The 19,326-nt window shown below is 47.1% G+C and overlaps 1 protein-coding gene across 1 annotated transcript in view; it reads right to left on the bottom strand.

Moving 5' to 3' along the window:
• CEP192 (centrosomal protein 192) overlaps positions 1 to 19,326 on the bottom strand; it is a 172,473-nt gene that overhangs the window by 14,782 nt on the left and 138,365 nt on the right. Inside the window, exons 40-43 of the mRNA XM_074987485.1 lie at positions 19,202 to 19,281; positions 16,363 to 16,458; positions 12,539 to 12,658; positions 8,472 to 8,584 (exon numbers count right to left, since the gene is read on the bottom strand). Of these exons, the coding sequence (XP_074843586.1) occupies positions 8,472 to 8,584; positions 12,539 to 12,658; positions 16,363 to 16,458; positions 19,202 to 19,281 (409 nt within the window). The remainder of the gene's footprint in view (positions 1 to 8,471; positions 8,585 to 12,538; positions 12,659 to 16,362; positions 16,459 to 19,201; positions 19,282 to 19,326) is intronic.

Raw genomic sequence — 19,326 nt, 5'->3', positions numbered from 1 at the left:
GTGTGATCCCCTTGATGATGTAGAGATCAGCAGGGATGCTCTATTGGAACGCTCATGCGGTTCCGATAAGGCAAATAGTGAAGGATGTCTGAGCCAGGGAGGCAGTGGCTGTAGAAATGGAGATGGAGGTCTCAGGAAAGCTGGTGGTGTTGCTGGCCATTCTGGGATACCAATCTCAGGAAGAGAGCTGGGCAAAAGTGGCATCCCAAGAATGTCTGGTGATGGACTACGGTGCCTGGTGTTAGATCTTGCCTTGCCCAGCCCGTGACCATGTGGCCAGTGACACCACCTCCAGTGCCTGGGACCTTGGTGCGGGCGTCAGTGCCGCTGCGTGCGGTTCCGGAAGCGTAGCTATCTCCGGCACCGTCGGGCCCCATGCCGAGGTCTCCAGTTCCAGTGCTCTCGGTGTCGTAGCCTCTGGTGCCTCCCATGTCAGTGCCTGCAGGGTTCTCGGTGCTGACTGTTTACTGGTCGGAGCCCCAGGCACTGTTATGTTGTGCAGCCTTCTTGCAGCTTCGGACAGCCAGCGCTTCACGGCCCTGTGCCTCACTCGTCCTGCTCACAGATACCACTGGCAAGGATCGAGTAGGGGATACCATTTTTCTTATGCGTGGAGGAGGTCAAAGAGGTTGCCTTCCTCTTATGCAGCCCTGAGGGCCCTTTCCTCTGGGGTGTCTGACGGCTCATGCTGGAGGGCTTTGTCAAACAAAATAATTTTCAGTCTCATCTCCCTGTTCTCTCCTGCTCTGGCCATTAGTTTAGAGCAATGAAGACATTTCTGGGGGACATGGGCCTCTCCCAAGCAGCGAATGCATTTGCTATGGCCATCGGAGGCAGGCATAGCTTCACAGCACGATTCACATTTCTTAAATCCCAGTGAAGACATATCGTCTCAAAGTACTTAACAGCTACTAATAGCTACTAAAAACAGATAAGGTTCACAGTCTGAGATAGCAGATCACCCGAGGCAGCCGCCTCTTCTTTTCCTCCTCTTTTCTCTTTTTTAAACTATATACAAGTGAACTTTAACAGTCTTATAGAACAGGAAAAACTATATTATAAACGAGTTTGACTTAGGCATTGGAGCCAAAGCAGATTCAGTCTGCAGCCACTGGCAGTTGAGAGGAACTGGCGTGGACCGGATTGCGCACGTGACTGACAGCACGCGAAGGGCCGACGCTCATCAGTGCATGCGTGACCCGACGAGATACAGCTGGAAATCTCTGATCTGCAGCGCCAGGGTGAGCCTGACACCTAATGTGGAGCACCCACGGGGACCACTCAAAGTAGTGTTGTGCTACTCCCAGGGATTTTAGGGCTATTTGGCACACACGGTTCTTCATTTACGAGATCATATTTTAGAAGAGTACTGTGGCAATGTCGTAATTAGAATAGTTTATGTTATACTTTCACTATCTTGAGTTGTGCCCACACGCTTTAGTAGAGACCTAGGAGATTAACATTACCCTATGACCAACGATCAGTTCACTCACGAAAAGGAAGTGCATATTTCACTGGGTTTCACATCTACCATTTTAATCTTTCCCCAAGATCACTGCTCCACTCTTCAAAGTCATATTTTTGAGAGAAAGGTCTGTGTGACAACAGTGTCCAAATCTAAAAGCCAATTAAGAGTAAACCCTGATTGGGTTTTAGACCTGGACAAAAGGCAAATTGACTTGCCGCAAAACTGTGGCAAGCTCAAACCAGACATGGAGATAATAAATTGAGGGACTGCTCTGGAACAGCAAATCAAGGGCAACTGGATTCCCCTGGTGAAGATTTGCACTCACCTAAATACATTGTTTAGAAACAACTCATCAGATGAGAATAGGAATAGCAATACGTTCAATAGTCTGGGAAAAATGAAAGGGGGAGAAGAAACATCAACCGCTCATCTGTGCAGTGAATTAGTCCAAATTTAGAGGAATAAAAATTCTAGTGAGAAATAGCTTGTTGTGTTCTGACCCATATAGAGAAGTTACTCACCGTAGTAACGATGGTTCTTCGAGATGTGTCCCTGTGGGTGCTCCACGATAGGTATCGGGCTCGCCCCGGCGCCGCAGATCGGATCTTTCCAGCAGTTTCTGCCGGACCGCACATGCGCCGGCGCGCGCCACTCCCTTGCGCGCTCCCGGCCCCCGCCGGTTCCTTGACCAACCGCCTCGGATGCTCCTGAAAAACACTAAACAAACAGAGAGCCGAAGCGGGGAGGATGGGCGGGTGGTGGAGTACCCACGGGGACACATCTCGAAGAACCATCGTTACTACGGTGAGTAACTTCTCTTTCTTCCTCGAGTGTCCCTGTGGGTGCTCCACGATAGGTGACTACCCAGCAGTAACCCAAGAAAGGAGGTGGGCAATCGGGTTATGTGCAGCTTGCCCCCGAAAGGACCGCTGTTGAGAGATGGGTATCCTCTTGGAGTACCGTGTGTAGGGCATAATGCTTGGCAAAGGTGTCATAGGATGACCATGTTGCCGCTCTGCAGATGTCTTTTAGCGCAATGCCCTTGAAAAAGGCTGTTGATGCTGCCACCGCCCTGGTGGAGTGAGCCCTAGGCAGGGCCAGTAAAGGAGTCTAAGTTCATAACATTTTTATACAGGATACGATGTGCTTCGAGATTCTCTGCGGAGAGAGACCTTCTCCTTTTGATCTGGGAAAGGGAGAGAGAGACTAGGAGTCTATCCGTTTTTCGGAAGGACTTACTTCTGTCTATATAAAAAGCCAGCGCCCTCCTCACGTCCAGGAGGTGTAGGTGCGCCTCTTTGTTGGAGTTGAGGCTTTGGATAAAACGAGGGTAAGACTATAGGTTCGTTAATATGAAACTCTGAAGAAACTTTTGGAACAAAGGCTGGATGTAGCCGTAAGGTTACCGCCTCCTTCGAAAATACTGTGCAGGGTGGCGTTGCCATAACTGCCGCGAGCTCGCTCACCCTGCGAGCTGATGTGATTGCAAGAAGGAAGGTCGTCTTTATCCTAAGGAGACGGAGGGAAACTGTGGCTAAGGGTTCAAACGGTGGTCCCGTTAGCGCGTTAAGCACCAGGTCCAAGCTCCACGAAGGTGGAAGCGGTTTCCGAGGGGGTACAGGTTTACCAGCCCCTTCAGGAACCTGGTAACCATGGGATGGGCGAACACCTTGGGCCCTTCCTCTTCGTGTTGGAAAGCCGATATAGCGGCAAGGTGGACCTTCAACGAGAATAAGGTGAGTCCGCCTCTCTTGAGGTCCAGTAAGTATTCTAATATTACAGGTATAGGCACAGCAAGGGGAGCTAATTGGTTGGTAGAACACCGTGCAGTGAATCGAGTCCATTTCTGCTTGTAGGTCTTCCTGGTGGAAGTCCTTCTGCTACTTTCTAGGACTTGTTGCACTTCCTCCATACATGTGCTCTCTCTAGGGAGCTGAGCCATGGATTAACCATGCTTGCAGTCGCAGGCCTCGGGGGTGTGGGTGCACTATAGACCCCTGGGCTTGCGTGAGCAGGTCTGGTGCCACCGGAAGGGGCATCGGTGTGTGGTCCGACATACATAGGAGTAAGGGGAAACATTGCTGTCGATCCCAAGTTGGGACTACTAGGATCATGTGGGCTCTCTCTCTCCTGGTTTTCTGCAAGACCTTGTGGATGAGCACTGCGGGAGGAAATGCGTACAGCAGGGGGCCCTTCCACGAGATCGTGAATGCGTCCCCGAGGGACCCCTGTCCCAGTCCTGCCCTGGAGCAGTATTGTGGGCACTTCTTGTTGTGATGAGTGGCAAACAGGTCTATCTGGGGAAACCCCCATGCATGAAAAAAATACGGTCATAGCAGATCGGAACGGATCTGCCACTCGTGTGTGAGTGCGAAGTGCCTGCTCAACTGGTCTGCCTGCACGTTGTGAGCGCCTGGTAAATATGAGGCTTTCAAAGTTATATTGTTGGCAATGCACCAGTTCCACAACCAGACTGCTTCCTCACATAAGGCACGGGACCGAGCTCCTCCTTGTCGATTTATATAAAACATGGTGGAGGTATTGTCTGTATTGATCCCGACTACTTTGCCTTGTATATGGTCTTGAAAGCGTTTGCAGGCATTGAACACTGCTCTGAGCTCCCGTATATTTATGTGCAGTGACTGTTCCATAGGGGACCACAGTCCCTGCGTCACCTTTTCGCCCATGTGTGCTCCCCACCTTATGTGGAAGGCGTCGGTGGTGAGAAAGATAGATGTTTGTGGTTGATGAAAGGGTACCCCTGTTAGCATGTTCTTGGGGTTCACCCACCATTGCAGGGATCTGCGTACCTCTGTCGTGGGCAACACCACCCTGCGGACGGTGTGTGCTGCCGGTTTGTAGACGCTCGCCAGCCAGTGCTGCATGCTGTGCATATGCAATCTGGCGTTCTGTACTATGAACGTTGCTGCTGCCATATGTCCTAGCAGCTGTAAGCACGTTAGAACCGGCACCGTGGGGCTGAAGGTGATAACTTGTACGAGGGAACCAATGGCGCGAAAGCGGGCATCTGGTAGATAAACCCTTGCTGTGATGGAGTTTATGCATGCCCCTATGAACTCTGTGTCCTGTGTGGGGTCGATCTTTGACTTCACCAGGTTGATGACCAGGCCCAGCGAAGAGAACCTGCCTGCTGTAATGTGTATCATGTGTAATACCTCTTCCTTCGAGGCCCCTTTCAGTAGGCAGTCATCCAGATATGGGAATATAAACACCCCGTCTGTGCAGGTAGGCTGACACCACTGCCAGGGTCTTGGTAAATACTCTGGGGGCCGAGGAGAGGCCGAACGGCAGAACCTTGTATTGGAAATGTTCTTTGCCAACCATGAACCGGAGAAAGCGTCTGTGAGCCGGGTGGATTGTTATATGGAAATACGTGTCTTGTAAGTCGAGGGCTGCGAACCAATCTCCATCGTCCAGTGCCGTGAGTATAGAGGTGACTGTGATCATCCGAAAGCATTGTTGTTTGTGCAAGTACCGATTGAGGCCTCGAAGATCTAGGATGGGCCTCCAGCCTCCTGTTTTTTTCTCTGTAAGGAAGTATCTTGAACAGAACCCTTTCCCTTGGAGTTGCTCCAGCACTCTTTCCACTGCCCCTATAAGCATAAGATGGTCCACCTCCTGCTTGAGTCTCGCTTCGTGGGAGGCATCCTTTAGATGGGGCCTGGGTGGAGGTCGTGGCGGTGGGAGCAACTGGAAGGGGATCGCATAACCCGTGGCTATGATCTCCAGTACCCATTCGTCTGTGGTGATCTTTTGCCACTGGTCGTAGAATGGTCCGAGGCGATGATGGAACATTAGCTTTGGATGACATTGCGCAATGGTAGTGATAGTGCAGCCCTCGATCTGTCTGTCAAACTTGTTGCCTTTGGCCCTGCCCCGAGGAGGCATGGCTCTGTTGGGATCATCACCTGGGAGTTCTGTACTGTTGGTGCTGTTGATGCCGCCCTCGCTCGTAGCCCCTTTGGTAGTGAGCACACCGGGATTGATATGGGTATCGTCTTTGCTGAGGATAATACTTTTTCTTCCTGTATGGAGGGGTATAAATCCCCAAGGTTCTGAGAGTAGCCCTTGAGTCCTTACTGGAATGAAGGACCGAATCAGTTGATTCGGCAAACAACTTCTGTGTGTCAAAGGGGAGATCAACGATCTTCACCTGCAAATCCTTCGGGATACCCGATGTCTGAAGCCAGGATTCCCTGCGCATGACCACTGTCGTAGCCGTTGAGCTTGCCGCCGTATCTGCTACGTCCAGGGAGATCTGAACTCCTGTCCTCGAGGCTGCGTAGCCTTCCTGCACGATGGCCTTCAGCACCAGCTTCTTATCCTCTGGAAGCGAGTCCATGAGGGAAGTCAGCCTGGAGTAATTATCAAAATTATGGTTCACTAGGTGTGCTGCATAATTTGCCACTCTCAACAGTAGGGTAGAGGAGGAGTAGACCTTTCTGCCGAATAACTCTAGCTTCTTGGCATCTTTGTCCGTTCCCCCTGTCTTGTACTGAGAAGTTTTCAACCTCTGTTGAGACAATTCCACCACCAGAGAATTTGGTTGTGGGTGACGGAACAGGAACTCCATGCCCTTTGCAGGGATGAAGTATTTCTTATCCGCTCTCTTGTTTATAGGCGGAGCGGACACAGGGGTCTGCCATGGAGTCAGCTACCACGATATAATTGCTTCGTCGAGCGGAATAGCTATTTTGGAAGAGGCCGGAGGTCTCAGGTTTTTGAGGAGCTTATGGTGCTTCTCCTGTACCTCTGCTGTTTGGATGCCTTGCGTAAAGGCCACCCTTTTAAACAGCTCTTGGAACCGTTTGAGATCGTCCCGGGGGGTGGACGTCCCCTGGGGCCGTAGCCTCGTCGGGGGAGGATAGAGAGGAACCATTAGGGTAAGCCTCTCTGGATCCTTCTGGGTCCTGTTGATGGTGATACATCTTCTCGCTGGACGCTTGCGAGGGGAAATCTCGGGGTTCCATAATCAACTCCCCCTGAGATATTTGTGTTTCCGTCCCCGTCCGCGATTGCCCTCGGGGATAGTGAACCGTCTGAGGGGACCTGTCCCTGGGGGTATGCCTATGGTGTCTATGCCCTGCCTGATAGGGGCGACCATTGCAACACGGGCACGGTTCCTGGGATGGAGACCTGGACCACTCTCGAGGCGCATACCCCCAGCGTCTGGGGGAGCGAGATCGTCTGGGTGATTGAGACGATGGTGAGACTGATTTGTGATAGTACTCCAGGGGGTCAAATCCCAGAAAAGGCGAGGGTGGCCCAAGCCATGGTGAGGCTGGCTGGAGGAACGGGGAGAGAGGCTCAGGGTAGACTGGGGGAGACCCCTGCCTCCTTGTTGGAGTTCGCAGCATAAGGGGAGGGCTTAGAGAGAGCAGCCCTGCAGCACTGTCTGGAGAAGGGCTGCGGTGCCAGGTTTTCTCTGCTGCCTTTCCCCTCCCCTGTGGGGCTGACTCCGCCCCTTTCCGCGCCAGGGATCTCAACCCCCGCTGTCAGCGCCACGCTCAGCACGCTTCGCTGCGGTGCCGCGCGGGTGGTCTCTCCCGGCGCCTGCAGGCCGCGTGCCTGCAAGCTCTGCACCGTCGGCGCCCCGGGGGTCTGTGCCACTAGCTGCGGTGCCACCGGTTCCGACGCTTGCCTGGCCGCGGTGCGGGCTGGCTGTTCGATTATCGGAGGCTCAGCCTCTGCCACGTGCGCTTCCGCGCTGCCGCTGCTCGTCTGTGACTGCGGCTGGGGGCTATGTGCTGCACCTGTCCCGCTCACTGTGGCTGCCAGCAGGGATCAGGTTGGCAAGAGTTTCCTCCGTTTTTGCACTGATGGGGTGAGGGAAGCCGCCTGCCTTTTATGGGCCCCTGCGGCTCCCTCTTGTTGGGGCCGCTCTGGCACATCTGGCTGGAGGGAGGGCCTTGTCAAAGAGCAGCATTTTTAGCCGCATTTCTCTGTCTTTCCTTGCTCTAGCCATGAGCTTTGCGCAGAAGGAGCATTTTTGGGTGACGCGAGATTCCCCCAGGCACCTAATACACTGGCTGAGCCCATTGGAGGCCGGCATAGCTTCGCGGCATGACTCACACTTCTTGAATCCTGAAGAGGACATTGCGGTGAGTCTGAGTTGTTAATAGGGTACTTAGCACCTTCTCTGTGCTTGTTCCCCTCTCGGACCCAGCCTGCCGCGGCAGGAGGCCTAATGGCCTTATGTCCCCAGGCCTCCACTGCTCTTCTTGTTACTAAGGCTTTTATATACTTTTTTTTGCAATAAGAAAACAACAAGCTAATTTAAAGACTGAAAGACTGAAAAGAAACTCTAAGAACACTTAAAACATTAAATACGCTGACTCTGGCCGCAGCCTGAGCAGATTCCGTCTGCAGCCGATGGCGGTTAAGAAGGAACTGGCGGGGACCGGATCGTGCACGTGGCCAGGAGCGTGCAAGGGAGCGGTGCGCGCCGGCGCATGCACGGTCCAGCAGAAACTGCTGGAAAGATCCGATCTGCGGTGCCGGGTCGAGCCCGACACCTATCGTGGAGCACCCACGGGGACACTCGAGGAAGAAGGTCCACTTCCAGTAGTCATACATTCATGTGTAGAGGTACCCACATAAGCCCATTAGCATGCAACTCACTACGCTCACTATAATTTATACCAGAACTAGTGAGGACTAATAGACCATGTAGACAAGCCCAAACTGGCAAAAGAAATAAAGGAGCATGCTAGACAAACATTGCAAAAACTTGTCTTACTGGAAATCACTAAATAAAGCACTCTTTTCCAGTACCATCTTTAAGAGATTCCACAACAGAAAGCAGTTCTAAAGCCTGCACCAGTTGTTCCATAATTGCAAATCATGACCACACACGGTCAGTAGTTTTAAACTAATAAAAATATGGCAAGTTTGCTTAGGAGTAGTAAAAGACAGAATTCTAGAAGAGGTCTGCCATACTATTCAACTATTTGCTTTTTTTAAACATTAAAAATATACATACCCGGTTTTAAGTGTTAAAGCTCCAGCTCTTCTTGGCGTAACTATAATTTCAGTTTTTACTAAGACACGCGGGGAAACTTTTGCCTTTACAGCTTCATTTTCTGTTTTAGCACCCTATTGATTAAACACACAAAAATACCATAGCCTACATTTATTATTTGGAATAAAGTTAACCTTAAATGACATTTGCATAGCTTCCAAAATATTGCTCAGTATTTTTGCTTTATTGAAAATACCTTTTGTTTGTTCCATAGTTTCCAACATGCTGGAAGAAGGGAATTTACTTGTTCTCTGAAACATTCTGCCTCCACTGGACTCATATTTCATGCATGCATGCCTGCCTCAAACACTTCAAAGCAGTAAATTATTCTAAGATTAACAGATCCTTTCAGACAGCCTTGGGACAGTAGGTTTCCTTGTGCAATGTCTCACCACAGAGTATAAATGAGATGACAAGTATGGGGACCATCTGGCCCATTTTTAACGGGACTGTCCCATATTTAAAGCAACTGTTCCAAACTTTTTTGAAAAAAAAAAAAAAAAAAAAAAAAAGCAAAATTGTTCCATATTTTCAGCCCCAGCGCTCCCCCTGCTGGGCAACTGCCATCAACGCAACTGCAGCAGTTTGCTGTTTGTGTCTGACAGGAGAACACTGGGGAGGCTGTGACCAGCAGGTGGCACTGTCAGGCAGGGCTCAGAGGCGCGCACACACAGGCTGTGTCTACACAAGCTCCCAACTTCGAAGGGAGCATGGTACATAGGGTGTTGGGAGATTACTAATGAAATGCTGCGCTGCATATGTGGCACTTCATTAAGCTAATTCTCCCTCACAGCAACTTCAAAGCCTCGAACTTCAAAGTGCTGGCTTGCGTATACCCACTGGTACTTCGAAGTGCCTGGGCAACTTCAAAGTCCCTTTACTCCTCAAAAGGGTTAGCCTTCGCTACACGCAAGCGGGCATTTCAAAGTTTGAGGCTCTGAAGTTGCTGCAGGGCAGAATAAACTTAATGGAGTGGTGCATACGCAGCACAGCACTTCATTAGTGATCTCCAGACACCTTACTTACCATGCTCCCTTCGAAGCTGGGAGCTAGTGTAGAGACAGCCACAAGGCCAGTCAGAGGAGAGGCAGCCTGTGTTAGAAGGCTAGGGTGTGTGTGGTGGGGTGTCACCCCTACCCATGTGCACCCTAAAGCAATGTTGCTCAAAGGGGTGAAGTCTGCCAGTCCTTTCAGGCTGTTAGGCTGAAGCCCTAATCTTTGGCATTCCCCCTGCCTCCCATTTAAGCTGGGAGCTGCAGAGCAGAATGCTCAAGTTGGTGACCCCACAGGGCTGAGGACAGAAACTGAGGGCTGAAGCCCCAGACCCCGGTGTGCCTGTGCCCACAGGCTGAAGACCTGCTCCCCAGTGCACCATGTCTCCCAACCCTGCCCCCAGGCTGGACCCCCAATCCCTAGCATGCTCCTCCCCATAGGCTGAAGCCCTAATCCCTGCTGTTCCCTCTCTCTCCTGCCAATGAAGCCAGGATCTGCAGCACTGAGTGCCTAAGCCCTGGTGTCCCCTCCCGCCCCCCAACTCAAGTAAAAGTGCAGGGCTGTCTCAGGGACAGACCAGCTCCTCCTCTCTCCATGCCTCTGGTCTGCCCCCCAGCCCCCTTTTCCCACACAGCCAGTTAGAGCTGCAGTGGTGGGGACCCAGCTACACAGCCAGCAGAGCCCTCAGAGCAGGGGCTGAAGGGGAGCCCTCCTGGCAAAGAGGCTCAGTTACCTCATAATTGCCACCCAAAATCCCTCGCTATGCCTGCCTGCACACAGTCCCTAGCTACTTTCTGCCCGCACCCTGAGCTAGCCCATCACTGCACTATGGAGCTTCCCTTGTCTACATACTGCTTCTAACTACCCCCTCCCTCCACCCTGATCTCTATCCCCTGGCCACATAGAGCCTCAAACTACTCTCTGCCTGTCTCATGAGCTGTCTCCTGCCTGCACTCTAAGCTAGTTGCCTATATGCACACAGCTCATAGCTATCCTTCCCCGAACTGCCCCCCCCCCACAACTCACCCCCTCTAGCTGCCTCCTGCCCACATACAGCCCCTGGCCACTCCTCTTTTCACACCCTGAGCTACCCTGCCCTGCACCCTAAGCGGTTTTCGAAAAGTTTTTGAAAACTCTTCTTCCTTCCCCCTGCCCTCTACCACCACCACCTGCCAAGACAGGCTGAGATGAATGGAGTAGAAGTGGCACTGCCTCTCTGGTTCTACCACATGAAGCTGGCTTGAGCTGACTGGGCCCTGCCCCAAAATAGAAGTCAAACTACAACTATACTGGAGAGTCTCCCCCCCAGCCCAGACCCTCCTGGCTCCTGTCCCCTGGAGCTTTTAAGCATGTTGGAACAGGGCCTCTCACAGGTCCAGAGAGGCCTGGGCCACTCCTGGCTTTGGAGGGCCCTCATCACAGTACAAACTAAAAAAAAGATGATACATGAAAACAAAAGGTTTTATTTTAAAAAAGAGAATTGGAATACTTAATTTTTTGGCATTTGATAGGCTGGAAAAAGCATTTAAGTGTATAAATCTGAGGCACCTTTTGAGCTTGAGGTCAAGGCCAAATGGTGCTGCACTCACCACCTCTGGCTGGCCATCGTTGGGGCAGGGTACTAATGGTTCTGATTAATTGTCATTGAACTTGCTTCAATTTGAGCAATTTTACCAGGTGTCCCATGATCATCATAGGGAAATTTTGGCACCCTATTTAAGTTGCTTCAGTCCCTCAAACCATAACATCTTGGGGTTAGTCTATACTAGGGAATAAGTTGATTTCGGATACACAATTCAAGCTATGGCAACTGTGTAACTAGAACTGACGTATCAGAAAACGACTCACCTGATAGTCCTAATTAAGGAAGGTTGATGGGAACATTTCTCCTGTCAACCTCCCTTATGCCACATGATAGCACATAGTACAGGGTCGACTGTTGACCCCAGAGTGATAAAATTTTGCACATCTTTATCAGATGCACAAAATCAAACTCTGAACAATTGACGTGGTCGGGGTCAAATCTTTCTGGAAGTATAGATGTGCCCTTAGTCATGATACAAAATTTTACCTCTCAAGGAAAACAGAGTTGCAGTAAATGAATGCATTGCTTAACATTAATTCTTTGCAACTTCTTCCCTCATTCTCCACAAGTAGGCTATGACTTTTCCCTATGGAATTCAGAGTGTGTTGCTAGAAGTCACACCATTCAGCTCCAGCCAGCACAAAAAAGTTAGTTTTCTTCCACTTTTGGAAGAACAGTTGCTTAATACAAAACAGGAACCTACAACTGTATTAACATTACTACAAACTCAAGTATAATTTGTCTTTTAGAGAAAAAAATTCCCCAACATTTTAAGTTTTCGTTCTGGTCCTGCAACAAGCCGCCAGTATGGATAGAACGAAGAGTCATGACGAACAGAAGAATGTGCTACGAATTTTTTACTTTGCCACACAACTTCTCTCCTTGTATTCTACAAATGGCACGCAACTATTAATAAAATGAACAGCAGGGGTGGAAACAATATAACCATCAGTATTACAGTAGCAGAGATAAAAATAGGCACTTCTGTAATGTGAGTTTTGTAATTTGGAAAGCAAACCATAAGCAGATAGCATGTTCCATTAAGAGGTCTCTGTAGAAAAACAAATCTAATTTGCCGAGTTCAATAATGAGCTGTATTTGGATCACAAGTGTTATGCAAGCTCTGACAAAAATGTTTTTGGGACCTTGCAAATGAAGCCTAGCCTCCCTTAAAGCAATGGTTTTCCAGCTGTTACATTCTGCATTGCTCGGAATACAGCCACCTTATCAGCTGTTCTGAAGCTCCATTACTTTGTATTTAAAGAATAGGATTGCTCCTGAGACTATTCTGCACCAAAAAATTAACTGTGGGGTCTGTCAACATGCTTACTCAGTACCAGCGAGTACTAGCACAAAAAAAGTGCACGCGCACACACACAGTTTATTACCCCATTTTAGCAAATCATGTGGACAAATACTGAACGTTAACTTATGGTGTTCATATGCTTACCACTCCAGAAAGTTGAAATCTTAGTTTATGTTTCATGTGAGGTTCTGCAAGTGGATAACACTCAAGATCCCAAAATTGAGAGTAGTCTCCTCTATCCCTAGGTAAAAAGATGATAGCAACCTACCAAGACAGGGTTAAGTGTTAGTGAAAGTTCACTTACATTTTTATATGCTACTACAACCTTGCCTACATGAAAAAGTAGCATTATTTTGTACTGGTTTAACTAAATTAGTTTAAATTCACACCCTGAATGACTGTACCATAAAGCAGCACCCTGGAATTTCTAGTCACCAGTGTCATATAATTATGTTTTGAAAAAATATGCCTTTGGAGGTATCTTTTTGAAAAAACTCATCTGTTGAACTTTAATCTCCTTGTGGATTGTATGTGCTATCATTGTAGTTTTGCTATCTGTGTGCTGCTGAAGTTGGTTGTGAGATTGGGAGTAGAAGGACAACAGTTAAGGGTGCATCACCACCCACAAAAGGATAGCATCCACTATCTGGAAATTGTTTACAATGTAGATTTCTCAGAGAGCACAGACCATGGATAAACACTTGACCACTAGGGGTGGATGACCAACCTCACAGCAAAGGTACTATACATGAGGGAAGTGACATCACTTGGTCTCAACTCCCTTCCCCCGCCACTTAGCTTCCAGAAACATATCTGTAGGAGAAAGACTTTGAAACTAAGGGAGGGTGGTCCTAGGCTGAGAGAGCCCCAGCTGTGCATTAAGAAATTTGACCTGTTTTACACTTCTTGATTCAAATCATGTTTCCTTTGTAGGCCTTAAACTGATTTGTTTGTTTAAGTAACAAACTCTAATCTCTTTGACTGCTACTTAGAATCACTTAAGCATCTATTATATATTGTACCTAAAACAGTGTTTTGGTTGAAGGGCTTGGGAAACCTCAGCTCAGTTTGGAAAGTCTAGTGTCCTCTCCACATCAGGGGAATGATGGACTGATGAATAAATATGAACTGGCCAGGCTTCTAACCTGTTCAAAAGGGTACAGCTCTGGGGTGCAAAACTGGAGAGTTGGAGAGAACTGGCTGGAACTAATACATTGGCTCATGTAAGCTTGGGGAAACTGTCATGTAATTCAGGTGGGTATGTCTCTGGATATCTGTGTAAATGCAATTTGCAACTTGCCCCAAACATCACAGTGTGAGAGAGGGTTACCCCAGATTGGTGGGACACAAAGCTGAGCAGTCCCTCAGTCCAGGTTGCACCCCTGGGACTCAGTCACACCAAATTACACTAACAGAAAGGGAGCTGTGCTAGTCTATATACTATCAAAAAAAAAAAAAAGCAGTCAAGTAGCACTTTAAAAGACAAACAAAGTAATTTATTAGGTGAGCTTTTGGGGGACAGACCCACTTCTTCAGATCATAGCCATACCAGAACAGACTCAATATTTAAGGCACAGAGAACCAAAAACAGTGATCAGAAAAAAAAAAATATTAAAGGGTGAGCAAATCAGAGTAGAAGCGGGGGCAGGGGGAGTCAAGAATTAGATTAAGTCAAGTAAGCAAACAAGCCCCTATAGTGACTCAGAAAATTCCCATCCTGGTTCAAACAGCGTGTTAATGTGTCAAATTTGAATATATGAGTTTGGCAGTCTCTCTTTCAAGAGTGTTGTGAAAATTCTTCTTCAGTAACACACAAACTCTTAAGTCAATAACAGAATGGCCCACTCCATTAAAATGCCAGCTAACAGGTTTGTGGATCAGGAGTGTATTTATGTCCATTTTTGCCCATTAACTCTTTGTCTAAGGGAGTTTGAAGTCTGTCCAATATACAAACCATCTGGGCATTGTTGGTACATGATGGCATTTCTGATGTTAGTTGAGGAACATGAGAATCTGCCCGTGATTCTGTGAACAACCTGGTTAGGTCCAGTGATGGTATCTCCAGAAAAGATATGTGCAACAAAGCCTGCTGCCAGCTTTGTCCAAGGAAAAGTTCCAGGATTGGTGTTCCTGCAGTACAGACTGTGGCTGTTGGCAGGAACTGTCATAAGGTTGGGAGGATGTCTGCAGGAGAAAACAGGCCTATCACTTAAGGCCTTCTGGAGTGTGGCATCCTGATTAAGGACAGGTTGTAGGCCTTTAATAATTCGTTGCAGTGGTTTGAGTTGGGGGCTGTAGGTAACCACCAGTGGTGTTCTGTTCTTGACTTTTTTGGGCCGATCTTGGAGTAGCTGGTCTCTGGGTATTTGTCTGGCCCTGTTGATTTTGCTTTTTTATTTCTCCTGGTGGGTAATTCAGGTTTATGAATATTTGGTAAAGATCTTGTAGTTTTTGGTCTCGGTCAGTAGGATCAGAGGAAATGCGATTGTACCTAAGGGCTTGGTTCTCTGTGCCTTAAATATTTAATCTGTTCTGGTATGGCTATGGTCTGAAACAATGGGTCTGTCCCATGAAAGCTCACCTAGTAATTTAATTTTGTTAGTCTTTAAAGTGCTACCTGACTGTTCTTTTGTTTTTGAATTACACTGGTTCACTTTTCCTAAATTCCAAACCTGCTTGTGAGATGCTGCATTTGTTAGTGTTGATTTAAACGTGCATTATGTGAACTGGCTAGGAGTTCAACTTCACTTTTAACAGCCTTAAGCCTTATTTAAGTGAGAAAGGGTATGTCTTTATGGAAATATGCATCAGTTTAACTAAAACTAACTTAAAACAGACTTTGTTCTTGCAAATCCCTGTGTGAATATTCACTGGAGTCTATGGGCTTGTATACATAGCTAGTCAGTGGACAGCAAACTGGGGTATGGAAGTAAAATGCACTAGGCTGCCAGATACCAGCATTGTGTAGACCCTGCTAATGACAACAACAACAAGTTCCTAGTACACTATAAGAGAGATTTGTTTCAGTTTAGCCTATGCGAAACAGGTTACAGCTAAACCAAAATAAGACATTTTAAATTGTACGTATTTGTGTAGACAGTCATTTTGGTTTAGCTTTACATTGGTGCAAGTTCATGTGAAGACGAAGTGGTTTGACTAAGTCATTTCAAAGCAAGATATTCAACTGGTGCACAAGTCAATTCAACTTAAGTAAAACCAAAATAAGTGTGGTTTTGACAGAGCAAGTATCCACACAGGCTTTGGCATAAGTTTTTATCAAGTCTGTTTAAAATGAAACCTCTGGCTGACTGGTATTTTCTACATAAAGAATGCTATTCCTCTGAAATGTCTTTCAGCAGCAGGAGACTAGAAAAACTCTCCAGCAGTACAAAGCATATATTCTTTTTAGTTCATCACAGACATTTGAAATAGCTTATATCAGGAAGCTGAAACCACTCTTCTCCCTTGTATTAAGGGATGCAACACTTAAAGATAGAAATGGTACTTAATCTAGGCTTTAAGATTGCATCACTACACACATTATTCAAAAGCTTCACAATGTAGTAGGCGATATGATGTGGAAAATATCTGGAAAAGGTCTAAAACTAGAAAAATTCGCAATTATTCAGAGGTTTCTTACATGAGTTTCATCTTCAAAAAATTGTTAAAGAATTTGCTCTCCTAGAAAAAAAAAATACATGTATGCACTGTAGAAATTTTTCTAGTATTATTAATAGCCATTTACATGGAGACATACTGATGAATGGAGTATATCTGGTTTTGTTTTGGGTGGCCAGTGTTTTATCACCACCATTTAAACAGATGTTTAATCACACTTTAAACTATTTCCAACTTTGAAACAGTGCAGATGAAACAGTTGTATTTCCTAGAATTCACATGCTTCATTTATTATATTACAGTTGAAACACTGATTTCTTTAAAATCATAATACTTTAAAAAAAGCTTACATTTTCTTTTCTGTGTGCTTCAAGTGTTCCAGAAACACGGGAACATCTGAAAGCTGTGTAGGTTGCCCTGTAAACATCTTCACTTTCATCTACACCCTACAAATGAGGTAATTAAGTTTTGATCAAATCAAATACAATAATCAGATTTCTAACAATATGTCAGGAGCATCTACCAAGTTAGTAATCCAAAGCAAGACTTGCAAATATTACAGAATAAGCTACCATGGTCTACTTATTATACAAAAAAAAGGGAGTAAATGATAAGCAGGGATTACCAATTCATTTTTCAGACCGTCTCAGACAACCTTCTCTCTATTTCACAATTGCATGGGCCTATTCCCCACCCACAGGCCATCAAATGTTATCCCTCACATCCCCAGCAACACATTATGCAAAACAACATCTGATTGATTTCTTAATGCAATTAACTGCAGGAGACTATTGGTCTACACTAGACCTTACAGTCGACTACAGATATGGGCCTCATGAAATGCATACCAGAATACTCAAGGAGCTGATAGAGGAGGTATCTGAGCCTTTTGCTATCATCTTTGAAGTCCTGCAAGCCTGGTGAGATTGCAGAAGACTGGAAAAGGGCAAATTTAGTGCCTAAGAGTAACCCAGGGGATTACAGACCAGTCAGTTAAACTTCTGTGCAAGAAAGATAATGGAGCAAGTAATTAAGGAATTCATCTGCAAACATCTGGAAGAAAATAAAGTGATAGTTAAACAGCCAGCATGGGTTTGTCAAGAAAAAATCATGCCAAACCAATCTGATAGCTTTCTTTGATAGAACAAGGCGGCTTGTGGATCAGGGAGAAGCAGTGGATGTGGTATACGTAGACTTTAGTAAGGCATACGATATGGTGTCATGATCTTAACAATAAACTGAGCTAATACAACTTGAGGGGTATATCATAAAGGTAGGTGCACAACTGGCTGGATAACCATTAACAACTACCCTGTTGCAAAAGAGTCATTCTTCCACTGCGCTGATTAGGCCTCAGCTGGAGTACTGTTTCCAGTTCTGGGCACCACATTTCAAGAAAGGTGTGGAGAAATTGGGGAAGGTCCAGAGAAGAGCAACAAGAGTGATTACGTTCCACAGAACATGAGCTATGAGGAACAACTGAAAGAACTGGGCTTGCTTAGTTTAGAAAAGAGAAGACTTAGGGGGGACATGATAGTTTTCAAGTACCTCAAAGAGGGTTACAAGGAGGAAGGAGAAAAATGTTTCTTCTTGGCCTCTGAGGATAAGACAAGCAGCAAGGGGCTTAAACTGCAACAAGGGAGGTTTAAGTTGGACATGAGGAAAGACTTCTTAACTGTCAGGGTGGTTAACACTGGATTTAATTGCCTACGAAGACTGTGGACTCTCCATCGCTGGGAAATATTTAAGAGCAGGTTAGATGGATCTCTACTGGGGATAGTCGAGAACATGGTTTCCCAAACTGAGAGGGGCATGCCCCCCTAGGGGCAAGTGAAGCAATTCCGGGGGGGGGGGGGTGTGAAGTGACCCAGCTCCACCCCCCGCCCCCATCACTCTCTCCATCCAAAGAAAGAGCTGGCCTTTGCTTCTGGCTGTCAGCCCCTGTCATTTTACATGCAGGACTCGATGCAGCTGCTATAAGAACCAGGCAGCTGGTGAAGACCCACATGGAGCTAGCTGCCTCCTGCAAAGGTGACTGAATGTGAGTTGGAGTGGAGGGAGAAGAAGGAAAATGGGGTTAGATGTGGGGGTTGGGGATAGAGTAAGAACAAGGGCTCATGGTGCCTGGCTTTGTGGGAGGGGAAAGGCTCAGGCAGGTGGGTGACTGGCCTTGGCAGATTGACCTGGGGGGCAGGCAGCTGGCCCTAGCAGCGTGGGGCAGCTTGACCTGGGGGGCAGGCAGCTGGCCCTAGCAGCGTGGGGCTCGGGTGGCTGGCACATGGTTGGGGGGCAGGCAGCTGGTCCCGGCAGTGTGGGGCTCAGATGGATGGCAGGCAGGCAGCTCTGGCAGCTGGCACAGGGCTCAGGCACCCGGCCAGCTGGGGCTGCACCTGGCATCCACAAGGGACCAAGAAAAACTATTTGTGCTTATTTTTATATTAAGTTTGTGTTTAAATTCTGAATGGAATTTTTAATAAAAGGTGGGTTGGAGGATGGTTTAAAAAAGAGAGGTGAGGGTTTCTCAAAATTGAAAAGGGGGGGCATGATGCTGAAAAGTTTGGGAACCACTGGTCTAGAACGTGCTCGGTCCTGCCATGAGGGCTGGGGACTGGACTCAACCTCTCAAGGCCCCTTTCAGTTCTAGTGTTCTATGATTCTATGAATTCTAGCTACAGCAACTGCATAGCTAGAATCAACGTATTTGTAATCGACTGTAAGGTCTGTCCTCACTGAGGGAGATTGATGGGAGTGTTTCTCTCTTCCACCTCCCTCATTCCTTGCAAGAGCAGGGTCCTGCAGACCCCCGAGAGACTGATTTTTGCATATCTTTACCAGACATGCAAAAATCAAACTCTGGGACATTGACCTTGAACAGGCTGCTCTCCCGTTAAGTCTAGACAAACGCTGAGACAGTGAAGCTGATATAACCATCCAAGCTCTCTACAAATCCTATAGTGCTCCATGCATAACTTCTTATTTACTAACCACAGTTTGGGGACCACTGAGCCAGAGGAAAAAACAACAATTAGGTCATCTAGCTTCCACGTACAAATACTGCTGTAAGTACAACATTTAACATAGAAAGACTTTAAAGCAAGGAAAAAGGATATTTGAAGAGAAATATAATCTCAAAAAATGAGTGTTGAAAATTTATTTAACACATGATTTCCAGTGCAAACTGTAACTCGCCTTGACATATGGTGGTGCAAAAGATGACAAGTGCCACTTCACATCTTCATTGCCAGGATTTTCAATCTCTAGGTAGTTTTCTAAAAGTAAAGCCTCAGATGAATTAACCATGAAGTGAGAAGTTT

This window comes from Carettochelys insculpta, chromosome 2 (genome assembly GCF_033958435.1).
Source record: "Carettochelys insculpta isolate YL-2023 chromosome 2, ASM3395843v1, whole genome shotgun sequence".
Classification (NCBI taxonomy): domain Eukaryota; kingdom Metazoa; phylum Chordata; order Testudines; family Carettochelyidae; genus Carettochelys; species Carettochelys insculpta.
Note: the sequence above shows the minus strand (reverse complement) of the source record. Positions and strands in the feature narration are given on the sequence as shown.